The following is a 27,129-nucleotide window of genomic DNA, read 5'->3' on the forward strand; positions in this document are numbered from 1 at the left end:
ACGACAATCAAAAGAAGGGGTAGCAATAGTATTCAACACTAAATACGAGGCTAATCTTCTTGAACGGCAGACAGTCTCAAGTAGTGATGTGGGCAAATATTAGAATGGGAAACTGGACAATGAGACTTATTTGTGCCTATGGTCCCACAGAAGGCTCCACTAAGGTAGAAGTGGAGGAATTTTTTGAGGCTCTAGAGAAAGCTACTGACACAATGAAAAAGGAAATGTTGGTCCTTGTTGGGGATCTAAATAGCAGAGTAGGAACTGATTGTCAGATATACAGAAATATTTTGGGAAAATTTGGAGAAAAGAGCAAAGCTAACAATAATGGCAAATACCTGTTGGATTTCTGCTCAGGACATGGACTGGTTATTACTAACACCATGTTCCAACATAAAAATGTGCACAAATTCGCATGGAGAGAAGAGGAAAGGAATAAGAAAAGTCTCATTGACTATGTTTTTGGTGATAATGATGTTTTCTCCCTGTAGCAGGACACCAGAGTGTACAGAGGATTTGAAATTAGAAGTGATCACTATTCAGTCTTGAGCAGGATAAAATTGAATTTCATATTGAAAAGAATAACTTGTAAGAAATTTTAAAGTGAATAAAAGTTGAACAGCTCTCAGATATGAACTGTACACTAAAATACACAAAGATTATTATAAAAAAAATGGAAGAGTTTGAGAACAAGAACCAAACCTTGGAGATTCAGTGGCACACCTTGAAAAAAACCCTGATTGATTCAGCTAGCGAGGCATGTGGTGAGGTTGTCTGCAAAGTTAGAAAAATCAGAACTCCATGACAGACACAAGAAGTTAAAGAGACAGTGAAGGAAAAGAACAAAGCATATCAAAAGTTCCTGGCAAATAAGTCAGCTTGTGCTCTTAGAGAACAGAGACAAACGTAAGAAAGCTAAACACTGTGTAAAACTAGCTAAACAAAAGTCATGGGAGGACTTTGGCAAGAACATAAAAAATAAATATCAAGAAGGTGGTAAAATATTCTGGCGGTTGTTGAAGAAGATTAGAAATGGAGGAAAGAGTGCTGTAAAAGAGTTAGAGATGAGGCAAGAATAAAGATGACATGAAAACGGGGGGAAAAGATATCCTTGAAGTATGGAGTAATTACTTCGAAAAATTGCTAAATGAAACAAGCAATGACAGTACAGTGGTGAAAAACACTCAACAGGCATACATATCCATACTTGAAGTAGAAAAAGCCAAAGACTTGAAATGTGAAAAGGAAGCAGGAGTCAATGATATTCGAACAGAAATGCTGACGTATGGTGGTAGTCTTACAGTGGCTGCACTGCATAATTCTGAAGGCCTGGAGAAAAGGACAAATTCTCGATGATTACAGTAGAGCTCTCATAGTACCCATATATAAAAAGGGATATAAAACTGAATGTGAGAATTACAGAGGTATTTCCCTACTGAGTGTTCCAGGCAAGATTTATGCCAGTATACTTGAGAAACGGTTGAGAAGAATTGTGGAAGAAAAGCTTGGTGAAGAACAAGCTGGATTCGGGCCAAATACAGGCGGTCAGGATCAGATCTTCACTTTATGACAAATAGTGGAGAAATCACGGGAATATAACAAAGATCTATATTTAAGTTTTGTCGTTCTGGAAAAGGCATATGTCAAGGTGCCAAGAGAGAAGCTATTCAATACACTACAGTAATATAGTGTCAATGGGGCATTATATCAAGCAATACTTAGTCGTTATTTGAGTTGCAAGTCAGCAGTTAGAATTTAAGGAAGTACAGGAAGATGGTTTAATGTTAAATCTGGTGTGAGACAAGGATGGACATTATCCCTTCTGTTATTCATTATCTATATGGATCACATTATGAAGGAAAGTGCTATTAAACATGATATCAGAATTGGAGATGTTAATGTCAGCTCTTTGCATTATGTGGATGATGTTATACTTCTAAATAAATCTGCTGTAAGGATAAGGTTGGAGGACTTTGGCAAGAATATAAAAAATAAATATCAAGAAGGTGGCAAAATATTCTGGAGGTTGTTGAAGAAGCTTAGGAATGGAGGAAAGAGTGCTGTAAAAGGAATTAGAGATGATAAAAGTGACATGAAAACGGGAGAAAAAAAGATATCCTTGAAGTATGGAGTAATTACTTCAAAAAACTGCTAAATGAAACAAGCAGTGATGACAGCACAGTGGTAAAAAACACTCAACAGGCATGCAGTCAGGAATACACATCCATACTTGAAGTAGAAAAAGCCATCAAAGGCTTGAAATGTGGAAAGGCAGCAGGAGTAGATGATATTCGACCAGAAATGTTGAAGTATGGTGGTATAAGAGTCTTATAGTGGCTGCACTGCATAGTTCAGAAAGCCTGGACAGAGGGATGAATTCCCTATGATTGGAGTAGAACACTAAATTAGCTGTATACAATACCGTGTTCAAACTAGTTTTAATTTATGGATCTGAGAACTGGGTCAGAAGTAAAACACTTGACCAAAGACTAGAGACCACAGATATGAGAGTCCTGAGAAAGATTATAGGCGTGAACAGATGGCATCAATGGCAATATCATATTAAAAACGAGGATATTAGGAAAGAACTTGACATTGTCAGCATCCAGGAATGCGTTAGCAGAGCTAATCTCAGGTGGTATGGTCACTTGAACAGAATGGGCGAGGAAAGATTAGCAAAACAAGTGTTCTCTGCCAGGTTGGCAACAAAACGACCCAGAGGAAGACCAAGATATAGGTGGATTGATACGGTACAAAGTGCCTTAGACGATTGAAATATAAGATCTGATAATGTTGGAGTTTTGACAGGTAACAGACTGATTTGGAGGAAAATTGTAGATAGGAAATTAATAATGATGTAATTTTTTTCATGTAGTACTATTATATCCTGTTCACCCCTTGAGGGTACATGGCAGGAATTTGATGATGATGATGATGATAAATCTGCTACAAGTTTGCAAGATTTCCTGACTAAATTGAATAACTGTTGTAATAGATATGGTATGAAGGTCAGCAATAAAAAAAAAGGCAAAGACAATGAAAATAGGTAGAATTGTTGAAAAATGTCAACTGTGTTTTGAATGGGGAACCTGTGGAACAAGTAAAACATTTCAGCTACTTAGGCACGATTTTTAGTGAAGATGGTAAATTAAATATGGAAATAGACAACAGAATCAACAAGCTGGTATGGTAGGAAGTCAACTGAATAATTCTTATGGAATAAGAGAGAAATTAGTCGGAACACTAAATTAGCTGTATACAAGACAGTGTGGATCTGAGAGTCAGAAGTAAAACACCTGACCAAAGACTAGAGACCGCAGATATGAGAGTCCTGAGAAAGATTAGAGGCGTGAACAGATGTCATCAATGGCAGTATCATATTAAAAATGAGGATATTAGGAAAGAACTTGACATTGTCAGCATCCAGGAATGCGCTAGCAGAGCTAATCTCAGGTGGTATGTTCACTTAAATAGAATGGGCGAGGAAAGATTAGCAAAACACGTGTTCTCTGCCAGGTTGGCAGGAAAACGACCCAGAGGAAGACTAAGATATGGATTGATACTGTACAAAGTGTCTTAGACGATAGAAATATAAGATCTGATAATGTTGGAGTCTTGACGAGTAACAGACTGATTTGGAGGAAAATTGTAGATAGTAAATGATGTAAATTTTTCATGTAGTACTATCATATCCTGTACACCCCTTGAGAGTACATGTCAGGAATTTGATGATGAAACAAATTTTAAGCACTAAAATTATAGAATTGTCTTCACCACCTGTAACAAACTACAAAATTTACTAAAACAGAGAACTGCAATAGGCAAATATGTTCATATGCATTAATGTTGTTTATAAGTTTAACTGCCAGTCAGGATGCAACACCTGTTATATTGGATGTACTATTTGTGTTATAAATTTTTGTTTAATTGAACATTAGTGTAATAGTCCCATACCAGACTACCAACTTTCCACCACAAACAAAAAAACATGAACAAAACCATACTAGCAATAACAAAAATCCCACCAGTGTGATATCCTCACATGCAATACAATCAAAACATACCCCTGAAATCAAGGTCAACATTAGCAATTTCCAAGAAAATGATCGAAATTACGTTGTTCTGAATCTCCAGTGATATGAACCACCCAATATGCAATAAATACATATTGGGTATTTATTTACAAAGACACTATTTACTGTCCCCCCTTTGGCAATTAAACAAAATAAATTTGTCTCCTCTCTCAAACCAGCCTAATTGCCAAATACACACGAACCAACCAAACTCCTCTTGATACATGTTTCATTAAAACCATGTAGCAGAGTGCAGCACAGTTAGTTTTCTACTATCTACATCTAATGACGTTTTAAAACAAAATGGCCAGCACCTGTCATATTGTTGGCTTAACATATACAAGGTCCGACAAAAAAAAACGAGACTAACCCTATAGCTTGGGTACGGAGAGTGGGTAGGGAGAGACAAAGAGATGGTTATAGAACATGTTCTAACCTGTCACTGTGAGATAAGGCTCAACTCCATCGTTTTACTCAGTACGAGTGGATGCATGTTCCAATATAGACGTGTTCTTACCCTGGGTTGGAAAATGTTGGAGTGCATGAGTGAACAGCAAGTTAACATCAAGTTTCTTGTGAAACTGAAGAAATCCACAATGGAAACTTTTCAATTATTGACTGAGGCTTATGATGAAGAGTGCATGTCTCGTGCATGCATTTTTGAATGGCAGAAATGATTTTCGGAAGGCAAAGAAAGCATGAAAGATGATGATTGCTCAGGCCACCCACACAGTAGTTACCGATGACAACATTAAAAAAGCGAGATGTGATTCGAAAATATGGAAGGTTGGTTGTAGGAGCTGTAGCTGAGAAAGTTCATTTGGACAGGGAAAGTGTTCACCGCATTTTAACGGAAGAATTGAACATGAAAAAGGTTTGTGCAAAAATGGTTCCAAAAATGTTGTCAGATGAACAAAAAGAACATCACAAGGAACTGTGTTTGGACCTTTTGCAACGCATTAAGGATAAACCAGATTTGTTGAATTTGGTAACTACTTGTGATGAAACTTGGATATTTACGTATGATCTGGAAACCAAGCTACAATCAATGCTGTGGAAGACAGCAACATCTCCAAGATGGAAAAAAAGCATGAGTCGAAATTCAAGGCCATATTGATTGTTTTCTTCGACATACGGGGTGTAATGGCAGAGTGAGTTCCCAGTGGCGAGACAGTAAGTCAGCAGTATGACCTTGAGGTCTTGGCATAATTGCACGAACGTGTGAGAAGGAAACGACCAGAATTGTGGAGAAGCGGTTGGATTTTGCACCAACACCACGGGCCAGCGCACAATGCTTTGTCTGTGAAGCAGTTTTTATTTAATCACAACATTACCATTGTGCTTCAGAACCCACCCTATTTGCCAGACCTGGCTCCCTATAACTTCTACCTATTCCCAAAGATCAAGTCAATGCTCAAAGGAACCCATTTTTTGTCAGTAGAAGATGTGAAAGCAAAAACGATAGTCCTCAACAGCCTTTCAAAAATGATCTGCAGAATTGCTTTGAATGTTGGCAGCATTATATGCAGCTTTATGTCAACTCAGAAGTGAATTATTCTGAAGGAGATCGTATTTGATTTTCTCAATTTGTTAAATAAAAAGAGATACAGGCACAGTTTCATTTTTTCCATGTCAGACCTCGTATATTACAGATTTTTTTAAATTCCTTTTTTCTTTATTTTTAGTTGTTTTTTTAATTCATAATTTGCATAATTCATCTTTTGGGTATACTGAGTTTTTCATTCTCAGTTTTATTCATGTTTTTCCACTATCTGATATGTATTTCTACACTGTCATCAGCACTGTATGTTCAGAACTTTTATTTATATACTGTCTCAGCTAGGATCAAGTCTTGTACCAAGCTATTTACCACCTTCATCTTCAAAAAATTTTACAGGTATGTCAAATTATTATCTTTTAATTAAAAGCTTCATTTAATTTTTATCTCTTTTAGCATATAGCTGGTATAAAAAATGGACTACTCCGCTTTTTTAACAAAAGCTTTGCTTTTTTAAGTAATACTGAATATTTTTAGAAAATTTAGAAAAAGTGCAAAGTTAATAAAAATGTTAAGAATCTGCTTGAACATATTCTCGCCGTGACGGGAGGAATCTTTATGTGAATTTTTAAATCGAAGGCGAGTTAGTTGATCTCGTATGGAGGTAGCAGGGTTTTTTCTCTCCGCATACAGACAAATCGACCTTTCAGAACACACACAATTTACAGACAAAAAATACTAGTTGTGGTGGTGGGAGGTAGATGGCATTGATGGTTTATGTTGATGATTGGTAGAGGTTCGGTGTAGTGGTGGAGACAGTTGTATAGTGGGTGCCTCAGCGATGAGTCTTCGGACTCCTTGGAGGTGTCATGAATAATAATAATAATAACACAGTCCAACACAATTTTTGCTGACTTTTATATGAGACTTGTTTTTTACTAATTTGGGTGCGCTGATTTCAAATATCAAACCCATTTTTCTCTATCACTTCAGGTTTTTCCTCTATGGCATATTCTTTTTGCTAATTTGTAAATTTTTGATATTTTTAAGGAGGCATTACTATTTAGAGGATCAAAAAAAGATCAGATCAGAATCGGAGCGCTCGCCACTCTTGCTTTTTAGTAAACGAATAAATGCGTAAGAACCTGCAAACGCCACGTACTGGCGCTTTGAATGCGAGAGAGGCCGATAATTAGATACATAACTACTTAACAATATTCATTAAAAATTACAAGAATATTTATAAAAAAAATAACAATTTTACTTACACATGAGTTTCAGGGAATAAATTTTTGTTTGTAGCAATTTCTGCTGTGTGTTCTGTTTTGGCAATCCCTTTGAATACTCCAACAGTAGTCGGCCATCATGTGAGAATCCGATCTTCCATAGTTTTTAAGTCTCGATGAAATCTTTCACCTTGTTCATCGCTTACAGCACCTAAATTCTCAGGAAATCTATCAAGATGACTGTATAGGAAATGAAGCTTTATGCTCATGTTGCAACCTAGGCGCTGGAAATTTTCAAGCATTGTTTCCACTAGATCTTTGTAATTGCACGCTTTTTTTGTTTCCAAGAAAACTATTCGCAACCATCGTAAATGAAGTCCAGGCCTCTTTCTCAATTTCGTTCATAGAGTTGATGAAATTTGGGTCTCTCATTAAAGTTCTAATTTGCGGTCCATCAAATACACCGGCTTTAATTTTTTCATAACTAAGTTGTGGAAATTTTTCACATATGTATTGGAAACAGTCACCTTGTAAATCTAAAGCTTTAACATACTGCTTCATAAGACCTAGTTTGATGTGTAGAGGTGGAAAAATGATTTTTTCTCTGTCGATTAAAGGTTAATTTATAACGTTCTGTTCTCCAACATTTACGGATATTCTAAGAGGCCAATGTTTCTGACTCCAGTGTTGGTTTCTAGCTCAATTATCCCAGAAGCATAGAAAACATGGAAACTTTGTATATCCTCTTCGAAAGCCAAGTAAAAAGTTCATCATTTTAAGATCCACACAGATGATCCAGTTATGGTCTGTATATTTTAATAACTTCAGAACCTTTTTAATGTCCTCATATGTTTCCTTTAAGTGGACTGAATAGCCAATAGGAATTGAGTCATACACATTCCCATTGTGTAGTAAGACACACTTGAGACTTCTGCTTGAACTGTCGATAAATAAACACCACTCATTTGGATGATATTGTACAACACTCATTTCAGTTAGTAAACCTGACACACTGTTACAGTAAACAAACCCACACTCGTGTTTAAAATATTGTACAAGATTATTTTCCCTGCTACGATAAAAAGTTATCTTCGTATCTTGCTCCGGTAAGTTTTTTTCATTTAATCTTGAAGCTAACAATTCCGATGATTCCTATGATAGGCCCAAATCTCTTACTAAGTCATTCGATTCTGCTTGAGTAAAACGTTGCAGTCCAGAACTAGAAATTAAATTTTCATTGTCTAAAGCAACATCCGGGTCTTGCTCTTCAAGAACATCTGGCATATCCCGATCATGCTCGTTCTCAAGTAAAGGAAGTCCTTTATAAATTGGCACGGCTATTTCATTGGAACGAGCAACTGGCAGAATTGCTGAGTCGAGATTTGGATACACAATTTTTTTCTTATTCTTCTTATTATAACCAGAAGTCTAAACTAAACAAAAATAGCAATCATCTACATGATTTTTCGGTTCACGCCAAATCATTGGAATGCCAAAAGCTAATTTTTGGTGTTTTCCCTTGCTCCACTGTCGTTAATTTTCTACACGACTTACACACTTTATTTGGAGACCATGACTTGTCCTGATCTGCAATTTTTACATCAAAGTATGCAAAGTACACTTTCTTAACGAAATCGGTGATATTTGTCCTTTGACTGGGAACAGTAAAGCTGCCACAAATGTAGCAGAAGGAATCTACACTATTGACACAATTTCGAGTAGTAGACATGTATTTTCTTCACTGCCGACCAACATGCAATTAACAAGACAAAAAAAACCAGACACTTTATTGAAATGTTATAAGTGCTCATCATACTTTCACAATCGATTAACAATTGACTGATTTCGATCTTTGTCTGCTATGATGCATATAGCATTCGTTTGTTTTAGGCAGTTGTCTTCGCCTACTTTTCATCGCCTAAATGTATTAGGTCGGTTATCGGCCTCTCTCGCATTCAAAGCGCCAGTAGGTGCCGTTGCAGGTTCTTACGCATTTATTCGTTTACTAACAAGCGAGAGTGGTGAGCGCTCCGATTCTGATCTGCACACTGCTTTGAATAATAGGCTATATCTTCGGGAATTTTTCGAATGTCTTGATAAAAAGTTAGGAACAGATTTTTAAAAGTACATACTTTTAGAAAATAATATTAAAAAATCGATTTTTTTGATCCTCTAAATAGTACTGTCTCCTAAAAATTATCAAAAACTTACAAATTAGCAAAAAGAAAATGCCATAGAGGAAAAACCTCACGTGACAGAGTCAGGTTTGATATTTGAAATCAGCGCGCCCAAATTAGTAAAAAACAAGTGTCAGATCATAATCAGCAGAAAAAAAAAATTTTTTTTTGTTGGCCAGTGTAATATTAGTGATAACTAACACCCATGTTCGACATAAATAGATGGAAAGAATATACAACCAATAAAAAAAAAGTATTACGCTAGTGTTGTTAGCAATATCTATGGACTGGTTTCTGTTACAACAGTGTACAAAAATTTGAAATAGGAAGTTAGTTAGATATCTACTACAAGTTGGTTTTCTGTCGACATCCTGAAGTATGCCACTGTATCTATACTGATTTTTAAAAAAAAATCTAAAAAGAGGAGTTTGTTGACTGTTTCAATGGTTGACTTTATTTCTGGACGGAAACCATTCAATCAGAAATACCAATGCTACATCATTATAGCAGGCCATGCTTTGGGTACACACTAAGATCAGAGAAAAAACAATCTTGCATAGAAGCCATTACTAATCTGAAAGTATATTTTTGTAATTAATAGCAATGAAGCATTCATTCCCCCCCCCCCCCACACACACACTCTGAACAAGCAAAATTGAAGAGACTAATTCAAAGACACCTTCAGCCTAGCAAAGTCATTCTAACTGCAGAGGCTGCTCAATAGAACAATTTAAACTGTTCCACTATATACTTTTTTTATATACAGTTACACCCCGAATTACGTAACTTGAGACTTATGTAAATTCGCAGTTACGTAATAAATCTACTAGTGCGTATGAACACATTTGCAGCTTTGCGCAGTTGCATCTTTGACAGCCTTATTGCAGTACAGTAGTAGATGCCTCGTGCGGTTAGCTCAGTCACTTGTTATCACTGCTGGTTTTGTTGTCTTTTTACCCTTAAAATGGAATGCAAATGCACTGGTAATAAATTTAAAAAACAAAGGTCTGCAATTACTTCAGAAAAAAAGTTGAAAATAATTCGTATGTATGAAGGTGGGAAAATTCTATCAACAGTAGCTCGGGAAATAAATCGACCTATTTCGACAGTGAATACAATAGTGAAGAATAAAGTTCGCATTGCTGAAAGCACAAAAGGTGTGATAACGTTGAAGGGCACAATTATTACCAAGAAGTGGCTGGGCCTGATATCAGAGATGGAGAAATTGTTGTCTCAATGGATCAATGAACTGACACAGAAACAGATACCGTTAAGTTTACTGATTACCCAGGAGAAGGCTATATCCTTATATAAGGATTTAAAAGAGCAGGCTGGCATCACCAATGTGGAGAGTACATTTAAAGCTAGTGCTGGATGGTTCGAACGATTCAAGAAACGTACAAATCTGTACAGCATCAAAATCACGGGTGAGGTATGAGTAGCCATTGAACATTTTATTGTATGTATATAATTTACAAATTCGACGTATGTAAAATTCGAGTTATGTAAAGGTTTACGGAAGGCATTACTTACGTAACTCGGGGTGTAACTGTATATATATATATATTGATCCCATACACGAGAGGTCAAGAGACCTATATGCACATTAGTGCAGTGTGGGATGCAGATGAGGACAGAGATAGAAGTTTATTGATGTTATATTTCTGAAGAACTGCAAGTTGTAATTGGGAATACTTCATGAGGCAGGCTGTTCTAGAGGACAGAGGTGGACGGAATGAAAGACTTAATAAAAGAAACTTAGCTACATCACCCATGTTTCTGTCAACTGCTTTAGACGCTGATCTAAACCCAGCAGACTTAATAAATTCATCAATTGTTTTTGTGCTTTTACGAGGTATAAATGATTGATAATAAAAAGAAATCCTTATATTTAGAGCACCATAGCAAAATCAGATGAATAATTATTTTCTTAATATAAAGAGTAAACTGTAAATTATTTCATACTAAGCAAAACCAGATGAGGTGCTTAAAATAAAATTATTCTAATAACTATTTTATCATTACTTGCTTACATTCCATAGCATAAATTATCCTGTGAAACTATACCTACCATCAACAATCCAGTCATCTGCCTGTCTTTCCTGAACAATACGTGAATATATATTTTCTTCTACTTCTTCATAAACAAGATTTTCTTCTTTTAACTGTAATCACAAAAAAATTAAGGATATTTTACAAAGATAATAAGCCGAAAGGCTATTTTACCGGCGAATATGTTAATTAAGAGGGAGAAGTTCAATCCCGTTTTATTTTATAGCCGGGTACGAAACTCGGGTCTAAATCCATCGACATCCACAGAGTTTCAATGCCGAAAAAACTATCGGCGGAACCAAGTGTAAATGATCACTTGGATAGTACAACACCAGGACAACTCCATGCAAAGGTGGAGCAAGCTCCGTCACTAACCTTAACATTCTCTCATAATGTAAAACCCAGCTCCTAAGAGATGTAAAAATACTGTTTTACATTATGAGAAGAGGTCCCTACCCAGACCGGTTTCAACCTTTTTTGAGGTCTAATCAGTGAGTAGGTAGACCTGGAATATCAAGGTTTAAAGTGAACAGAAACTTACATACCTATACTATCGAATTGCCGAAGTGGCGTACTATATATATATATATATATATATATATATATATATATATATATTGTTAATTACAAAGATAATAAGCCGAAAGGCTATTTTACCAGCGATTCGTAACCGGCTATAAAATAAAACGGGATTGAACATCTCCCTCTTAATTAAGGATATTTTATTTTTTAAAATAGAAACATCATGTGTTCAACTGAATAATGTACTTAATAAATATGTAAGCTCCAGTTTTAAGAATATTTTACTACATCACTTATGTTTCTGTTAACTGCTTTAGACACTTATCTAAACTCTTAAGAATATCAGCAGACAATAAATACATCAGTTGCTTTTGTACTCTTATGAGGTATAAATCACTGATACTAAAAAGATATCTTGCTTGCCATCTCCTCAGGTACTTCATATATAAAAGAAAATACTAATTTGTTGTTATACAGACATTCTAATAAGATCAAATGTTTGTTGTGCAGATGTTCATGCATTGTTCTAAACATGTACTATTTACAAAACTGTCTTCATTCCTTACTAGATCCAAGGTTAGAATGATTAGATTGAGCTTCAATTTGAACTATTTAGGATTAATCAATTTTGGCTTCTTTTCACTAACAGAGCTATAAACAATGATAGCTAGAAATATGAACAAAAATTTTCATATTTCCAGCTAGTATAGAATGGCATAATGCCACCTTCAAAAGACTGACAGGAAGTGACTCAATCAAATCTCAAATACTCTAGAAAATATTCGCTTAGGGTGGGAGTATTTGGCAAACATTCATAAGCAACATGAATAGTCTATCTTCAGCTATATAAAGCACCTATATAACTATTTCATACGGCTGAAAAGACATGGTGAAACTTTAACAATTGAATTATGACAAAAATAACAATAATTGCTATTCTGTTGCATGTCTAAAAATTTTCACTCAATGTCTTTGTTCAAGTGTTTCATTTCTAACCCAGTTCTCAGATCTAAGTTAAAATTGGGTTGATGACTATCATGGTTAACTACAAATACTCTGGCTAATTTCTCTTTTATTCCATATTACTTCATTTAACTGACTCCTAGCCATACCAGCTTTGCTTATTTTAGAATTCTTACTATAACAAACAACATTAGCAAGTTCACAAACTATAGCAAACTGAAAAGTCCGAACAAAATCTTCATAAGTAAGAGGGTGGTCTGAAAAGTTTTTGGCCTAACAACAAATTTATAATTTCAAAATTATTTTTATTTTTCAACATAATCTCCCTTACGACTAATACATTTATTCAGCAATGCTCCAGTGCAATTATCCCAATTTTTATATTTAATTTTCCTTTCTTATACTTCACACCAAAAGAATGAAATATTTTGGCTTACAGATTCTCCACTGAGAATGAGGCTGATGCTTATCATGTCCATGTCTATTTTCACAGTTTTTATCCTTTTATTGTTTCTTACAGAAGTTAGTCAGTTAAAGAGTACTAAACTTTTGTAATGGATTTATGTAGTAGCATAACATCATCATTATAATAAAATAAGTAAAAAAAAAGTTTAATATTTCTGATTTGATATCAGGTTAATACTACTTTGCTTCATCTTTAAAGATGAATAAACAGAAGTAGCATACACATATCTTACACCTCAATTTTATTTATTTACTTACTAACTCTTTGCCCCATGGCACATAAGGTACACCTGATTTTTACATCAACTTATCTTCCTGAACATCCTTCAATTCTAACTGCTGGATTACAACTTAAATATAGAATATTATACTGCTCTGCATGTTTCATTTACAATATATTCACTGTAGAATTTTGACAGTTTTTTCCTCAGCACCATATCACATTGTTTTACCCCAGATGTGCATAACTAGGTATTCCTATGAATTCTCAACGATCTGTATTAACAGAGTTCTGACAACCTCAATTTGAAATGCACACCGGCTTTTGATTCACCAATTTTTTTCTTATCCTCTTTTCAAGTATGCTTGTATAAATCTTATCACAAACACTTGTAGAGAAATTCTTGTAATTCTATTCCAGTTATCCAGAAGTTGACATTATTACAAAGTGTAATGAATTATGTAATGTAGCAATAGCAAAACTCTTCTACTTAAATATTTGAGTATTTCTTCTGTTCAAATATCATCTATTCTAGGCTACCTTTCAGGTTTAGATGGCTTTCTGTATCAATGTATATTACTGATATGTATATTACTGAGAGAGTGCATTTCTCTTGAATATTTTCAATCACTATTTTGTCACTGCTCATCTTTTCACAAGATTTTATAGCAATTACTCCAGATATCCAAAATATCCTTTCTAATTTCTTTTCCAGTACTCTTTGCCAAGTTAAGCTTTTTTTCCATCAGACCCAGAACATTTTGCCATCTTCACGATATTAGTATTTTCATATTCTTCTTTGTATTCACAATATTTATATTTTGCATTTATTTCTTTTAAACTTAACTTAGATTTCTTACATTATATATTCTCTAAGGGCACATAGTGATTACTTGCAAGTATTTCATTATCATCACCAATTTCCTGATATGTACCCCCAAGGGTACATATCAGGACAAGTTTATTATTATTATTATTATTATTATTATTAATCTTCTACCAACAATTTTTCTCAAAATCAATCTATTACTTGTGAGCACTCCAATATTGTCATATTTAACATTTAGTGGTTCTAAGGTACTTCACATGAAAAACTTACATCATAACTAACTTCCTATCAACAATTTTTCTCAAAATGAATCTGTTATCTGTCAAGACTCCTACCATTATGAGATCTTATATTTCTGTCTTCTCTGGCATTTCATACTGAATCAATCCAACTACACATTGGTCTTCCTCTGGGTCTCATTCCTGCCATCGTGGCATCAAACACCTGTTTTGCTAACCTTTCATCACCTATTCTATTTAAGTGGCAATACCGCCTTAGGTTAGCTCTGCTAGCACATTCTTGAAAACTGTCAGGTTCCTTTCTAATATCTTCATTTTTAATATGATTCTGCAATTGATGTCATTGGTACACCCCCCCCCACACCAATTTTTCTCAAAACCCTCATATCTATGGTCACTACTCTTTGATCAATTGCTTTATTTCTAACTTTATTTCCTACCTACAATTTTCCTTCAAATCAATCTGTTATCAATCAAGACTCTAATATTATCAGATCTCATATTTCCATCTTCTAAGGCACTTTTTACTATATCAATTCACCTACATCTTGGTCTTCCTCTGGGTCTTTTTCCTGCCAATTCCTGGATGCCAACAATGAAAAGGTTCTTTCCTAATATCCTTGTTTTTAATATGATATTGCCACTGATGCCACCTGTTCATACCCCTAATCTTTCTCAAGAATCTCATATCTGTGGTCTGTACTTGCATAGTCTTTGGTCAGGTGTTTTATTTCTAACCCAGCTCTCAGATCCATAAATTAAAATTGGTTTGTATTCTTGTATATAGCTAATTTAGTAGTTTAACTATTTTCTTTCTTATTCCATATAAATTTATTTAATTGACTTCCTATCATACTGACTTTATCGATTCTGTTTCTATTTCCATATTTAATTTACCACCTTCATTAAAAATTGTGCCTAGGTAGCTGAAATGTTTTACTTGTTCTACAGGATCTCCATTAACAATGCAGTTGATATTTTCAATGCTTCCACCTATTTTTATTATCTTGTTATTGCTAACCTTCACACCATATCTATTACAACAGTTATTCAATTTAGTCACATAATCTTACAGACTCGTACTGGATTTATTTAAAAGTATAACATCATCTGCATAAAGAAAAGAGCTGAGATTAACCTCTCCAATAACATCAAGTTTAATACCACTTTCTTTCATAATGTTATCCTTAGAGATAATGAATAAGAGAGAGGATAATGTCCTTGTCTGACACCAAAACAGCTTTCCTCTTGGCATCTAGCCCATATTTGGCCTGAATCCAGTTTGCTCTTCACCAAGCTTACCTTCCACAATACTTCTCAACCACCTCTTAAATATAATTACATAAGTCTTATCAGGAACACAGTAGGGAAATACCTCTGTAATTCTTACATTCAGTTTTATTTCCTTTTTTATATATGAGGTACTATGAGAGCTTGGGGTGGTACCAGTGAATACTCCAATCATCTGGAATTTGTCCCTCTGTCCAGGCCTTCTGAACTATGCAGTAAAGCTACTGTAACACTTTTATATCTCCATACTTAAGAATTTCTGGTCAGATATCTACTCAGCTACCTTTCCATATTTCAGGCTTTTGATGGCTTTTTCTACTTCAAATATGGATATGTATTCTTGATTGCTATGCTGTCACTGATTGTTTCATTTAGCAATTTTTTGAAATAATTACTCAATACATCAAGGATATCTATTTCACAATTTCCTTCTACAGCATTCTGTCCTCAATTTTTGAGCTTTTTCATCAGCATCCAGAATATTTTACCACCTTCCTGAAATTTATTTCCTATGTTCTTACCAAAGTCTTCCCATTATTTTTGTTTAGCTAGTTTTACACAGTGTTTAGCTTTCTTACATTTGTCTCTGTATTCTCTAAGAGCACAAGCTGACTTATTCACCAGGAACTTTCGATATGATTTATTTTACTTCACTGCCTCTTTAACTTCCTGTATCCACCATGGAGTACTGATTTTTCTATCCTTGCAGACAACCTCCTTCTTACATGCCTCTCCGGCTGAATCAATTAATCAATGTTTTCTCTCTGGTGCAGGATACTAGAGTGTACAGAGGATTTGAAATTGGAAGTGATCACCATTTAGTCTTGAGCAAGATAAAATTGAATTTCATATCGAAAAGAAGAACATGCAAGAAAGTTTTATAGCAAATAAAAGTTGAGCATCTCTCAGATGTGAACTGTAGACTAAAATAAACAAACATTATTCAAGAAAAAATGAAAGAGTTTGAGAACAGGAACCAAGAAAACTTTGATTGATTCGGCCAGAGAGACATGTGGTGAGGTTGTCTGTAAGGATAGAAAAATCAGAACTCCATAGTGGACACAGGAAGTTAAAGAGGCAGTGAAGGAAAAGAAGGAAGCATATCAAAAATTCCTGGCAATAAGTTAGCTTGTGCTCTTAGAGAACACAGAGACATATGTAGGAAAGCTCAACACTGTGTAAAACTAGTTAAACAAAAGTCATGAGAAGACTTTGGTAAAAACATAGAAATAAATATCAAGAAAGTGGCAAGATATTCTGGAGATTGTTGAAGAAGCTCTGAAATGGAAGAAAGACTGCTGTAAAAGGAATTAGAGATGATAAAGGTGATATGAAATTGGAGAAAAAGATATCATTGGCATATGGACTAATTATTTGAAAAATTGCTAAATGAAACAATCAGTGACATCATAGCAATGAGGAATACATATCCATACTCGAAGTAGAAAATTTGACAGAAACGCTCAAGTATGGAGGTATAAAAGTCTCACAGTGGCTGCACTGCACGGTGCAGAAGGCCTGAGGAATGAATTCCAGATGATTGGAGTAGACTCTCATAGTACCCATATATAAAAAGGGAAATAAAACTGAATGTGAGAATTGCAGAAGTATTTCTCTACTGAGTGTTCCTGGTAAGTTTACGAAACTATACTTGAGAAACAGTTGAGAAGGATTGTGTAAGAAAAGCTTGCTGAAAAACAAGCTGGATTCAGGCCAAATAGAGGCTGTCAAGATCAGATTTTCACTTTACGACAAATAGCTGAGAAATCATGGGAATATAACAAAGATCTGTATTTAAGTTATGTAGGTCTGGAAAAAGCATATGACAAGGTGCCAAGAGAGAAGCTATTCAAAATGCTACAGTTGTATGGTGTCAGTGGGACATTATATCAAGCAATACTTAGTCTTTACAAGTCATACGCCGACTTATGCAAATCTGGAGTTATGCAGTTTCATATATGTACGTATTCCCATCCCGCTTCACCACTAGTCATATCTTTCCGACGCCGGCCGCATTCGCCAGTGTCGCACATGCTGTGAACAAGCACTAACGTGTTTAGCACGGTCTCCATTCATACACAATTTTTATAGTCTACAAACCTTGCGATTGTTTAATGTTATGTTCTTGATAAAAAATTTTATCACATAAAAAATAATAATCTCGTCCAAAGGAAGCAAGTCCGGTTCTTCTACAGCTAGAAAGAAAAGTAAAACATAGACTTTGGAAACAAAACTCAACATTATTAGAAGGCAGAATGAAAATTTGTGAGCTAGCAAAGAAGTTTGATCTACAGGAATCCACAGTAAGAACAATCATAAAAGAAAGGTTTACAGATTTTGGATGACATAGATTCTAACGAGGAACAAATTGTAGCCACAAGGTAAGGAATAAAAAAAATCATTAGCTTGCTATGAAGAAATTTTGCGTGACAAGAAAAAGACTTTATGCCGTCAGACAAATCTATTAGATTTTATGAAACCATTGACATCGAAATAACTTTCTTTTTTTTTTTATGTACGAAAAACTACAATTATGATTATATTTCTTAAAAAATATAGGTGTTTTTGTAAACCTTTGGTCCCAATTAACTAATATTTTGCATGTTTGTATGCAAAATTATACTCGAGTTACGCGAATTCGACTTGTATGCTTTTTGTTGGTCCCACCTGCCATGTAACTTCGGGGTATGACTGTATTTGAGTTTTTAAATCAGCGGTTAAAACTGAAGGAAGTACAGGAAGATGGTTTAATGTTAAATCTGGTGTGAGACAAGGATGTACATTATCCCCTCTGTTATTCATTATCTATATGGATCACATTATGAAGGAAAGTGGTATTAAATCTGATATCAAAATTGGAGATGTTAATGTCAGCTCTTTGCTTTATGCAGATGATGTTATTATTTCTAAATAAATCAGCTACAAGTATGCAAGATTTCCTGACAAAATGGAATAACTGTTGTAATAGATATGGTATGAAGGTCAGCAAGAACAAGACAAAGACAATGAAAATAGGCAGAAGCATTGCAAATATCAATTGCATTGTGAATGGAGAACCTATATTAAACGAGTAAAACATTTCAGCTGCTTAGGCACAATTTTTAATGAAGATGGTAAATTAATATCGAAAATGACAACAGAATCAACAAAGCTGGCATAGTAGGAAGTCAACTGAATAAATTTATATGGAATAAGAGAGAAATTAGTCGGAACACTAAATTAGCTGTATACAAGACAGTGTTCAAACCAGTTTTAACTTATGGATCTGAGAGCTGGGTTAGAACTAAAACACGTGACTAAAGACTAGAGACCGCAGCTATGAGATTCCTGAGAAAGATTAGGGGCGTGAACAGATGGCATCAATGGCAATATCATATTAAAAACTTCATATTAAAGGATAATAGGAAATGATCTTGACAATGTTAGCATTCAGGAATGTGTTAGCAGAGCTAATCTCAGGTGGTATGGTCACTTAAACAGAATGGAAGAGGAAAGATTAGCAAAACAAATGTTCTCTGCCAGGTTGGCAGGAAAAAGACCCAGAGGAAGACCAAGATGTAGGTGGATTGATATGGTGCTTTAGAGGATAGAAATATAAGATCTGACAATGTTGAAGCCTTGACAGGTAATAGACTGATTTGGAGGAAAATTGTAGATAGGAAGTTAGTAATGATGTAAATTTTTCATGTTGTATTATCATATCCTGCACACCCCTTGAGGATAAATGTCAGGAATTTGATGATGAATTCAATTTTATTCTGTTCAGGTGATCACTTCCAATTTCAAATCTTCTGTACACTCTAATGTCCTACACCAGTGAAAAAGCATCATTATCAACAATAACAATGCCAATGAGACTTTTCTTACTCTTTGCTTCTTCTCTCCATGTGAATTTGTGCACATTTTTATGTTGGAACATGGTGTCAGTAACAACCAGTCTAAGTGCCGAGCAGAAATCCAACGGGTATTTGCCAGTTTAATAAAAAATTACTAACACTGGTTTTATATGTTATAATAATTATTTAATAACCCTACTAGTTTTGCCACTTAAGCTAGTGGCTTCATCTGGGTTGATGAACACACAAATATACATCAAGCATTAAATATGAATCATTACATAACTAAAAGACACTGAATGTGTAGGAACCATTACACAAAAATACAAGTAAAACAGAAACATATGGAGTGTGGAAGCTGGCATATGGTCAGTCACTGTTCAGCTGGTGTGTCCAATAGTTTAGAAAAATTAAAGTCCGATGTTTTTAAAGATCTGATAAGTGACTTCCAAATATCACACAAAATCATCCCTTATGACATTTGGAGGAAAATTGTAGATAGGAAGTTAGTAATGATGTAAATTTTTCATGTTGTATTATCATATCCTGCACACCCCTTGAGGATAAATGTCAGGAATTTGATGATGAATCCAATTTTATTCTGTTTTTTCTGATTTTTCTGATTACATCACTTTATGACAAATAGTTGAGAAAACGTGGGAATATAACAAATATCTGGATTTGAGTCTGAGAATAAACCATTTATTAATCATTTTCACTAAAACTAATGTACCTTATGTAACTAATGTACAAGGAATACTAGTTTCACTAAATTAAATGTTTTCCAAATACTGGTCTAGGAATTCTTTAAATTTTCCTAATGCATATACAACAGCAATCTTTTCCTGAAGTTTATTCCAACGGTTCATTATTCTTTCACTAAAAGAATAGTTACTCAAACGAGGCCTTTGTTAGTTTAAAATTATGCTCCATAGTTTGTGATACCTGTAAAAATGGAAAAATATACTCATTATTTAAATTATTCGTTCTTTGAACAGCTTCATAGATATCAATGAAATTCCTTTTTATTTGCCCTGGCTGAAAAGTCTTCAACCTACGAAACTGAAGTCTTTCCTCATAAGAAAATTCATTCATCCACACATCACTCTGACTGCTTTCCTCTGCACTTCAGCATGTCTATATATTTTCTGAGGTTCGCACTGGAGTACAATAATAAAAATTTAAGTCAAAAAGTAGACCTGCAAAAGGCATATAACAAGGTGCCAAGAAAAAAGCTATTCAAAATGCTACAGTTACATGGTGTCAATGGAACATTATATCAAGCAATACTTAGTCTTTATTTGAGTTGTAAGTCAGCAGTTTGAACTGAAGTAAGTACAGAAAGATGGTTTGATGTTAAATCTAGTGTCAGACAAGGATGTACATTATTCCCTCTGTTATTCATTACTGTTGTGTCCTGAAAGGGCTAAGAAATGTTTAATGTAAATTATTCAGGTCACAACTTTAATACAACTTAGGCAGAGAATATGGAATGTTGACAATAGGATAAGTGTAAGCTGTTTACAAGTGCAAAACAATTATAAATTAGGAATTACATAAATTTGTATAATACGCTTTTATATATAATCTGTATTAAGTGTGAACCAAATATAGAGATCCATGTAAGCTGTCAAATCCACTTGAAAAAAACCAGTCTCTAGTACTAAATTAGTAAGGCCTATGAGTCAGGGTTCAAGGGTCACTTTTGCCATCCTGCATTATGCAAAAGAAGGGAGGGAGAGAAGTACTGGAAAAGGAAACCTAAGCGTCTTCCAGGAAAGGAAAGCAGGCACACGTGCGACTAAAATAGAGGGAGCTAAGGAGATTGATGTCAGCACACGTGACTGCGTTGGCGCGCATCGCGAAGATCGAGAATTGCCGAGAGGAGAAAATTAAACAAAAAGGTCTTGCAAGCTCGATTCCAAATCTTTTTTCCTGAATTCCTGGTTCCTGATCTCTTGGACAGTGGTCGAGCTCGTCGTCAGGGAAGTTCCTGGCCAGTTGTGGAAGGCATTTGGTTCATCTGTCGTAGCGTTCGTAATGGGTCAAGCTATGTCCGTGCTCTAGGATAGCTGTGCGTTGTCGTACGACGGAGGAACCAAATTGACGCCGTCCCTTCAATGTGACGTTACCGTGCCACCTCCCAGTTTTCCTGCTGAGATTCTACTCGCACAGATCAACAGAAGATACCCTCTAAAAGGACTATACTGAAGGCCTTGATGACCAGACAAGGCAGGAACAAAATTTAAGAATATAAGGACAGAGATGGTAATGTAGAGTTTTGATTTTCTATTTCCAGTTATAGAAGAGAGTGAATTCCCTGTGAGAACATTTATAATGGACTAAACTTTAAGGAACTGTAAGAATAGCCTACAACTAGGCATAGGCCCGAAATAGTGTTAAGATTTGTTTGCCCACGAGGCCGAGTAGATATCTGATCACGCTAAACTTAATGTATAAATTGTGTTATTGTGTTAACTCGTGGCCACGTGTATCAGAATGGCATGATGATTACCTATGAATTTATACTAAATTGATTGTATTAGTGGTTATTGCAAATTAATATGTGTGATTAGTATGATTTAATTAGAGCCTTTGGTTTAATTTGAGTGCATCCATAACCTGTTTGAATTGCATAATTGTGTATCTCCTATAAGCTCATTAAATTGTTTCATTCAAGTAATTGCCTGATCTGCTTATGTTATATGAATTCAAAACTACCACTCATAAAATTATCAACAAATTAAGCAGGATAAACCCATGAATACAAATATATTAAGCAAGCCACGACTGTGAGAAAGAAATAAGCAAGGGGAGGGATAAGATTAATCTTGATCTAATTATCATGTATCACTCTGAAGGGGTCACCCTGAGCAAGAATCCTTTCTATCCTAGGTATTAGCTGGCGCAGTGAAAAAATAAATGTGTTAATACTTATCGGGTGAGCTCCATCAGATTGTTGTGTGATAAGATGATGCTTAGAAAATAAAGAGGCCAATAAGACTGCAAAGAATAATTGACAAAAATAATAAAGGAACAAGGTAAAGCAAAAGGGGTACAATAAAAAAAATTAAATATTATAACAAATAATAGCATGGCCAGTAAGATTGTGATAGAAGAGAGAAAGGATATATAAGTAAGATAAGGTATCGTGGTAAGCCAATTATAAAGTTTCAGATAGTGCAAAGAAAAGTAACCACGACATTATCTATATGGATCACATTATGAAGGAAGGTGGTATTAAACATGATATCAAAATTGGAGATGTTAATCTCAATTCTTTACTTTATGCAGATGATGTTATACTTCTAAATAAATCCAGTACAAGTCTACAAGATTTCTTGACTAAATTGAATAGATTTTGTAATAAATTTATTATCAAAGTCAGCAATGAAAGGACAACGACAATAAAAATAGGCAGAAACACTGAAAATATCAACTGCATCATGAATGGAGAACCTATAGAACAAATAAAACATTTCAGCTACTTAGCCAAGATTTTTAGTGAAGAAGTAAATTAAATATGGAAATAGACAACAGAATCAACAAAGCTGGTATGGTAGGAAGTCAACTGAATAAATTTATATGAAATAAGAGAGAAATTAGTCAAAACACTAAATTAGCTGTATAGAAGACAGTGTTCAAACCTATTTTAACTTATGGATTTGTGAGCTGGGTCAGAAGTAAAACACTTGACCAAAGAATAGAGACCACAGAGGAGAGTCCTGAGAAAGATTAGGAGCATGAGCAGATGGCATCAATGACAATATCATATTAAAAACAAGAATATTAAGAAAGAAGTTGACATTGTTTGCATTCAGGAATGTGTTAGCGGAGCTAATCTCAGGTGGTATGGTCACTTAAATAGAATGGGTGAAGAAAGGTTAGTAAAAGAGGTATTTGATGCAGGAATGAGACCCAGAGGAAGACTATGTAGTTGGATTGATTCAGTGTGAGGCAAAGAAGACAGAAATATAAGATCTGATAATGGTAGGAGTCTTGACAGATAACAGATTCATTTGGAGGAAAATTGTTGATAGGAAGTTAGTAATGATGTAAGTTTGTTTTTCATATAGTATCATCATAATATCCTGTACACCCCCTTGTGAGTATATGTTAAGAATTTGATGATGATGATGATAATATTTCTATTAACTTTTCATGGCTTACTGTGTCAAAGATATTTTTAAAGTCAATGAAGCATAGGAATATTTTATTATTTATTTCTATTGATCTTTTGATAACTGCATTAATTGTATTTTTTCCTGGCATGAATCCTTTTTTGCTGTTCACTTATATGGCATTTAATTAGAAAGAGTTCTTTTTTATTATTATTATTTTCATTAGCATTTTTGAAGCATGGGATAGGATACTAATTGTTATAAAATCTTTACATTCTGCTGCATTATTCATATTTTGGTATCAGAATGCAAATAGATTTTATGAAGTCTTCTGATAGTATGCCTGTATCATGTATATTCTGTATTATTTCTATTAAAAAATCTGTTCCTTTTTCTCCACATCTGTTTTATTAACTCAACCAATATTCATATTCCATCACATCCCACCATTTTACCATCAGATAGTTCTTTTATTGCACTTACTATTTCTTCTTTAAGCATACCTGTACTATTTGAATTAACACTAATCATAGGTTTGCCAGGCCTATAGTCATTATACAGTTCTGTTTGGTATTCTTTCCATCTTTGTATCTTTTTTTCTGGATTTATAAGAACATTCTTATTCGTACCTTTTAATTGTTGGCTTTGTTAAATTGTGATTAATAAAATTCTTAAGAGAATTTATTCCTTCATAATTTAACAAGCAATGACCCTGTAAAAGAAAATTGCAGGGTCATCAAAGTGTGTAAATTATATATGTGAACAAAATTAGGATATTTTAAGCAAAGAGAAAATAATTGTGAAAATGTATATGAAAAGATTGTTATCCCATTATATAAATAGAATACTTGAGCTAGTTGAATTGGCTGTAAAATTTCTAGGAAAAAAACGTTAATGTATAATTGAAATAGTATATTCCTAAAATTTAGATAGACAAAGCATGGCTAAACGATTCACATTTTGTTAGCGAGAATTAGGGCTTGATCCAAGGCCAAAGCACAGGATTAAAAGAATTTGCTGCAAGCATGTCGTGTGCACACGGCACACGATGAATGAGCAAAAAAAGGAAGAAAACTACCACCAAAAGACACCACGTTGAGCGCTGTCTATGCATTGGGAGAAAAGAAGGTTACGGAAAGTGCTGATAGGGTGAGGTGATAAAAAGGTAGGACACTCCCCCCCACGAGCACTTTTAGTTATTTTTTCTTCGGTGTGTGGACTTTGTAAGTGGAGGTACGGTTCCAGAACAGGAGGGGAATCTCTGTCCCGATCACCGGCAGAAGAGAACAGAATGCGCCACGTATCTATAGGAAAGGTTATGTATTGCAAACCCGAGGAGAATAACATTATTCCGGAAAAGACAAGATAGTCTGCGGAAAAGCTCAGAGTCTATGTAGAATGCTTCACGTCCAAGGAGTTACTTACCCAAAGTATCTCCCTGAAAAAGGGGCATGACCTGCTGGAAACGAGTAGGCCTATACATGATCAAGAAATCCCAGAGATAACATTCCCCAGCAAGAAGAAATCATTTCGATTATCCAGAAACGAAAAGATAAAGAAAGGAACAAGCAAAGGAACCCTCTGTAAAACGGTATCATGAAATTTTCTTGTTAATTAATGTGAATGAATGATATGTAATTTAAGATCTGAGGATTTAAACAGAGATAGAATAGGACTGCAGCATATTATAAACTGTGAAAGGAAATGAGTGTAAATTTAAGAGTGTTGAACTAAGGATGTGTGTCTATAAGGAGCTAATGCATGTTAACTAGATTTTATTAGAGAGGAATTTGAAGAATTTCTGTGTGATATAGTTTGTAACAGCACAACTGTCAATCCTATAAGAGTTACGTGACTTAATGCTCACATTTGCTGATAATATTTGCACAATATTTTGTAGTATTGAATTGAATTTTACCAAATTTCCATGCACTGTATAAATGTTAGTATGTTGAATAAACCTTTTGCTTCTTCTAATTCAGTTATCTGCAGGGCTGGATTAACCATTAAGCAAAATAAGCACGTGCTTAGGGCATCATGGAAAGGGGAGTAGGGGGGGACCACAGAATTTCTGCTTTAGTTAGATGACGAATTTAATTTAAAATTAACTTTTAATTAGTTTTTCATTGTTTTATCTTTTCTTACTATTACCTACTTTGTTTCAATAAATAATGACCTGTAGAAGGCCTAATAAAACTCTAACCACGTGCATGGCGGTTCGTTTACACCGTATTATTGCTCACGATGCTTTCTGGCACTACCATTGTGTCAAATGAGGTAATTTTTTATAATTAATGTAACCATTTTAAATTTTATTTTCCTGACTGTTTTAGGTCTTGTTTTAATAAATTATGTCTTATAAAAGGCTCCAGAAGCAAATATAAAACAAATCATGTGGTTGTCTCAGAAACGTGCCTCCGGTAAAAGGCCTAGCTGTCGCAGAAGTGCGACTCCAGTAAAATAAGAGTTAATTAAAGCACGAAAGCACAAGATTCAGCTGTAAGCCAAAAATTAAATTGTTCGTATGATTTTGCCTATGATATGTGCAACTGTTGATTGCCACCTAACATTCAACAAAATAATCTTTTTATTTCTGTATTTAACAGATCCCAAGAACCAAGATGAAACATGTTCAGTTAAGTGGTGCACAAAATCGAAAACTATCAAAAAAGAAACAAGAGGAGACTTTGGAATTAGATTCCAAGACTGCAAAGCTGACTGATTTCTTCACACAAGTTCCACAACATTATATACCAATTCCTGATCAGAGCCAATCTCTGTCATCAGAAGTGGACACAAATACCACTTTGATCACTTCAAAATCAAAATATGATGTTGGAATCATCAAGATGTCACAAGCAGGTTCATCTAGCACATGTCTCACTACTGACCTCACTTGGTCTCTAAATTCTCTTGATATCTCTACTGCAAATGTTGATGCAAGTTGCTTTACAAAACATTCTGAGGTTGAAATAATTGCTGAAAATGAAAGTTTAGTGGGCCATGGTGATGGTGGTGAAATGATTCAGTCTGCAAAAGGTGAAGTAAATATAGCAAAAGATCCAGGGTTGTGGCTTGATTTCTCTGCTGATGACGTGGCTTATTGGACTGCTTGTGGACCTAGTGACTGTCAACACCACAATGGGCCATTTGACAAGTCTTACCGACATTTCAGTAGTGGCAAACCAGTAAGATACTGTTCACAGAAATTTTTTGTTGGGACAAAAGCCAATGGTGAGGAATACAAGAGAGAGTGATTAGTGTATTCACCATCAACGGGATCAGTTTATTGTTTTGTTTGTAAACTGTTTGCTCCTAAAAATTTCTCACATTTTGTTACAAGGGAAGGGTTCAGTGACTGGCGAAATACTATTGTAATTGATCAACATGAAAAAAGCACTACTCACCGAGACTCTATGCTAACATACTTAACTCGCAGACAAGGTGTAGGGTTGGGACAACAGTTGGAAAAACAAATTCAGGAAGAGTGTGATTACTGGGAACATGTCCTGAGGCGTGTCATAGCTGTTATTCGTATGTTAGCAGAACGTGGCTTGGCTTTTTTGAGGAACAGAAGAAAGATTTGGATCATTGCAAAATGGAAACTTTTTAAGGCTG

General features: G+C 34.8%; 1 protein-coding gene across 4 annotated transcripts in view; it reads right to left on the bottom strand.

Moving 5' to 3' along the window:
• PolA1 (DNA polymerase alpha catalytic subunit) overlaps positions 1-27,129 on the bottom strand; it is a 561,406-nt gene that overhangs the window by 500,703 nt on the left and 33,574 nt on the right. For all 4 annotated transcript variants that reach the window (XM_090402430.1, XM_090402431.1, XM_090402428.1 and 1 more), the window contains exon 3: positions 11,046-11,139. In XM_090402430.1, coding sequence (XP_090258556.1) covers positions 11,046-11,139 — 94 coding nt within the window. The remainder of the gene's footprint in view (positions 1-11,045; positions 11,140-27,129) is intronic.

Source organism: Typopeltis vanoorti, chromosome 13 (assembly GCF_054136105.1).
Source record: "Typopeltis vanoorti isolate ZY-2024b chromosome 13, IOZ_Tvanoo_1.0, whole genome shotgun sequence".
Classification (NCBI taxonomy): domain Eukaryota; kingdom Metazoa; phylum Arthropoda; class Arachnida; order Uropygi; family Thelyphonidae; genus Typopeltis; species Typopeltis vanoorti.